General features: G+C 39.4%; 1 protein-coding gene across 1 annotated transcript; it reads left to right on the forward strand.

The window, feature by feature from the left end:
* Window positions 1-3,807: 3,807 nt before the first annotated feature.
* Window positions 3,808-4,062, forward strand: LOC122742682 (40S ribosomal protein S27-like). Its single transcript, XM_043987099.1, has one exon. It carries the CDS (start codon window positions 3,808-3,810, stop codon window positions 4,060-4,062), a length of 255 nt encoding a protein of 84 aa, XP_043843034.1.
* Window positions 4,063-5,423: the final 1,361 nt, after the last annotated feature.

Genomic DNA, 5,423 nt, shown 5'->3' on the forward strand with positions numbered 1-5,423 from the left:
CCTGGCCCATCCCCACATGCTGGAGAAAGCACAGGGAGCAAGCCCAGGGCGGTGAGGAAAGCCACAAGCCAAAGAGGCCTCAGAGTAGAAAGCCATGACACAGCCCCTATCTCCTAGCACAAGATGCTTGAAACAGTGACCCTGGTGCCCAGGAGCAGACCTCAACTAAAAAACAAAAAGCTGCAATATGAGTAAGAAACAACAAAGAGACCTTACCATTGAGAGCTTCTGTGTCAACAGGGAAGAGCTAAACACAACTCAAAAGAGGACAATACTCTCAAATTGCCTACATGTGAAGCCTCATGAGGGAAGATGAATTGGTCTCAAGACCAAAAAGCCATCTTGGAAGAGCTCAAAAAGGATTTTAAGGGGCAGCTAGGTGGCACAGTGACTAGAGCACCGGCCCTGGATCAGGAGTACCTGAGTTCAAACCGGCCTCAGACACATAACACATCCTAGCTGTTGAGACCTGGCACGACACTTAGCCCCCAATTGCCTCACTAAAGGAAAAAAAAAAAGGATTGTTACACCTCAATTGAGGGGCCAGCAAGGCGGGCACAGTGGATAGCGTCACGTGGCCCTGGGAGCTCAGGAGTACCTGGGATCAATTCGGCCTCAGACCCTTAACACATACTAGCTGTGTGACCAGGGCAAGTCACTTAACCCCAATTGCCTCACCTAAAAAAAAAAACTCAATTGAGAGAGGTAGAAGAAAAAATGGCGGAGAGAAATGAGAATATGTCTTACGCTTTTTGGGGGAGAATGTCTTAAATCAACTATTTTTATGATTCCGCCTTACTAAATACCCTCTCTCTAAAAGTTAATTTTATAGCTAACTTATTATGATCAATACTCTTAGGTAGAGGGACACCAGGTTGAGGTTATAAACTATAGAATTAGGAAAACACTCCCAGTGCCTTGGAGTTAACCTTAGAGGCCTGAAGGAAACATGGTAGGATCCCTCTAAGGAAAACAGCCTTGATATTATGACTGGAAATGGAAGAGTAGTTCAGATCATGTGCTATAATGGAATCACAAATCTAAAGATGAAAGGGACCTTTTAAATGATTTAACTCAACTGTCTATACATCCCTGGGAAGAAATGATCAGGATGAAAAACTACTTATTGTCATTTTCTGAATCTGCCCATTTTTTACTAAATAATCCTTACTAAATTAAAACAAACTCTGAGCTACCACCTTACCACCTATCAGGTAATAGGACAGAAAAGGGAAAATGACAAATGATTGAGGAGATGTGGAAATATAGAACACTAATGTACTGTTGGTGGAGTTGTGAACTGATACAACCATTCTGGAGACGCAATTTTGGAACTATGCCTAAAGAGCTAATAAACACTGTGCATACCCTTTAACACAGTACTACTACTACTTCATCCCAAATCCCAATGAGATCAAAGGAAAGGCAAAAGTACTTAAATATACAAAATATTTATGACAGCTCTTTTTGTCATGGCAAAACTTGAAACTTGAGGAGAAGAATGACCAGAAATTGGAGCGTGGCTGAACAAGTTGTGATACATGATTGTAATGTAATAATACTATGTGCTATAAGACAAGATGAGCAGGATGCTTGCAGCAAAACCTGTAACGACTTACAGGAACTGTTGCAAAGTGAAATGAGCAGAAGCAGGAGAATATTGTACACCAGTAACAGCAGTATTAATACAATGATCAGCTGCAAAATGACTTAGTTATTCTAAACAAAGAATGATCCAAGAAAAATTCTGCAGGATTTATGGTGAAAAATGCTAATCCATTTCCAGATCAAGAAACTGATGGATATCTTTAAGTAAGAGATTGAAGCATACCTTTTTTAAACTTTCTTTAATTATTCTTGGGGTTTTTTGTCCTGTTTTTTATTTTTTTGCCATATGGCTAATGTAGAAATGTTTTGTAACATGTATAATCTATAGCAAATTGCTTGCCTTCTCAAGAAAGGAGGAGGGAGGAAAAGGAAAAAATATGGAACTCAGAAGAATTTTTAAAAGAATGTTAAAAATTACGGGGTAGGGGCAGCTAGGTGGCGCAGTAGTATCGAGCACCGGCTTGGAGTCAGGAGTACCTGAGTTCAATCTTGGCCTCAGACACTTAACAACTTACTAGCTGTGTGACCCTGGGCAAGTCACTTAACCCCAATTGCCTCACTAAAAAAAAAAAAAGAAAATTAAGGGGCAGCTAGGTGGTTCAGTGGATAGAGCACTGGCCCTGGATTCAGGAGGACCTGAGTTCCAATCTGGCCTCAGACACTTGACACTTACTAGCTGTGTGACCCTGGGCAAGTCACTTAACCCTAATTGCCTCACAACAAAAATTTTAAAACAATGTTAAAATTTTCCGTTTACATGTAATTGAGAAAAATAAAATTAAAATAAAATATAAAAATCCTTGCTAAATAAATATTCACTTAGTTGAATAAAATTGAAATTACCTTTGGGCAAATCATTGCCACTCCCTAGACCAGAGCTTCCCCATTTGTACCAATAGAATACTGTCTATTTCTTGTATGACACAAGAGTATTATGAGAACAAAAACATAGTCTACATTAGAACACTTTGAAATATTAGAAGGGGGCTAGAAAAACTAAAGAATCATAGACTTGTAGAAAAGAGAACCTTAAAGGCAATCAAATATCCTACTCAGAAAGAAACAATGATGTCATAGAGGCCAATTTTCATTTTAATGTACTCTAGGCTTCCCAGAAGAGGTAGAGTGGTAGGGTGGCCCTGCCCATTGTTGGGGGGAAAAAGTCTTGTATGAGGAACCACAAAGGATAAGGTGAAGGAAGCATCTCTCCTACTCAGTGAGGGACCACCCTGGTGAGATTTCAGTGCCTAGCATATAAACTGTATGTATTTATCTAAATATATTTTTTGCCATTCTTTGATTTCTTGTTTTAATTTTTACTGATTTCTTTATTTTGGACAGCTTCATGTATGTGAAATGTACATATATCCTTCATACCTCCCCTACCCATTAAACTAGCCCTCAAAACAAGGAATGAAAACTAAAGAGTGGGGCGGGGGAGACAGTTCCGCAAAACTAAGAAACACATTAACCATATGTGACAGTATATACAATATTCCAGAATTATAGTCCCCCAGACCCTCACCTCTTCAAAAAGTAGGGGAGGTACATTTTCTCTACTCTTCTCTAGGGTTAAGTTTGGACATTATAAATATATGGGGGCAGCTAGGTGGCACAGTGGACAGAACACCAGCCCTGGAGTCAAGAGGACCTGAGTTAAAATCTGGCCTCAGAGACTTACTAGCTATGTGACCCTAGGCAAGTCACTCAACTTGACTGCCTCCAAAAAAATAATATAAGTATACAGGGTTCACTTATAAGATTCTGTTCTCATTGTGTATATTATTTTCATGGTTCTATGAATTTCTTTCTGGATCAGTTCATGTAAGACTAACCATGCTTCCCTGAATTCTTTATATTTTTCACTTCTTATGATGGAAAAATATTCCATCATATTTATAGACCACAATTTGGTTAGCCATTCTCCAATCAATGGGCATCTAAATCTGCTTCCCAGTTCTTTATTTCTACAACAAATGATGCTGCAAATATACTAGGGTATATTGAACTTTTCTTTTGATCTTTGACTTCCTTGGGGTTTATGCCTAGCAGAAGGATATCTAGTTCAAAGGGAATGATCATTTTAGTCACTTTTTAAAACATAATTCCAAATGGTTTTCCTGAATGTTTAGACCCATCATAGCTCCATCAACAAGGGACCCTAACTTTTTCTGGTGGTGAAGACCTCCCTGTGCCAACATGCCTCTCTTGAAAGATCTCCTGCACCCCTCTCCCAAGGAGGAGAAGCAGAAACACAAGAAGAAGCACCTGGTACAGAGTCTGAACTGGTATTTCATGGATGTAAAGTGCCCAGGCTGCTATAAAATCACTGCTGTCTTCAGCCATGCACAAACAGTGATTCTCTGTGTCAGGTGCTCCACTGTACTTTGTCAGCCTACAGGAGGAAAGGCAAGACTTACAGAAGGATGCTCCTTCAGAAGGAAGCAGCACTAATGACAATCAAGATGAATGAGGAATTGTAAAGAATAAAACAAATTTGATACAAAAAACCCCACAAGGGACCCTAAATAATCTTTAAAAGAGTGATTCTAGAGTGGAAATGTTAAGAAGCAACATATGTGTGTTTGTGAGTTTGTAACATTCACTTCTCAGTTTCCTCCTCTACAAAATGGAACTGATATTCCCTACCGTCCTTAATTATCAAGATTGTTGTATGGAAATCCCTTTTAAAATCTCAAAGGGCTTATAGCAATGTGAGCTACCACAATTATCATTGTTGTCAGTGAAGCAAAGGGGTCTAGGAATGTTCTATGGTTCCAATGACTTTGTTGTAATATAGAACCAGCCTCTTTATGACCGGCTTGGTCTTTCAAGCCTCTATGCAGTTTCAAGAGATAAAATTATGCCAGGTAGCATGTAAAACACAGTTGGTTTAAGAAATTTAATTTAATTTTATAATGTGGATTGATCACTCTAGTAGCTGCCTTATATGAAAATATGACAGCTTGGGTGGATGATTGAAGGGAGCATTCCTCTTCTGATAAATAGCACCATGGCTTCTTTTTCCTTATTCTTTAAAAAGGATGTGGGAGGGGAAGGCAAAAATTAAGGAGGACTGAACAAATTCCAATAATAAGAACCTATCCCCATTCATAGAATGTGAGAGCTGGGAAAGACGATGGACATTTAATGAGCAGTGGATGTGAAATCAAGATAGATGCCCTCCCTCTCCCTCCCAATATCTGATGCTCACTAGCTGTTTGATCTTAGAAAAGATTTTAACCCCTCTGAATCTCAGTTTCCTTCTGTGTAAAGCAGAATAACAAGCACTTGTACCATTTACCTCAGAGGGCTGTAGGAAAAAGTACTTTGTAAACCTTGAAGTGCTCTAGAAAATGTGACTTACCATTATTAATCCAAATCCCTTATTTTTTTAGTGCTGAGGAAATTAAGGCCCCAAAATGGTGCTTTGCACAATATCATACAACTAGTCAATAGCAGAGTGGGGGGTGGGGGGAGGGGAGACAGAGATAGCCACCATTCTCTACCCTTTCTTCTCCCCCCTCTCTGCTGGACAGAGACAGAGCAGAATCCTTCTCAGGGCTTTTCTATCTCATCTCTAGAAATGTGGTTTAATGTGTGATCTTTTCTCAGGTCACCTCACTGCCCATTCATCCCCACCCCTTTTCTCTGTGGAGATTTAGTCAACCACAGCCTGTTAGACAATTAGCTCAATTTTTATCCCACAGACAATGCAATGGTCCTTAGGTCTCTGTGGGCCAATTTTTGGTTTTGTTTTTGTTTTTTATTGTATAGTACTATCAAACTATATCTTGTTGTACAACATATCTCTA

Source organism: Dromiciops gliroides, chromosome 2, assembly GCF_019393635.1.
Source record: "Dromiciops gliroides isolate mDroGli1 chromosome 2, mDroGli1.pri, whole genome shotgun sequence".
In the NCBI taxonomy this organism is placed as follows: domain Eukaryota; kingdom Metazoa; phylum Chordata; class Mammalia; order Microbiotheria; family Microbiotheriidae; genus Dromiciops; species Dromiciops gliroides.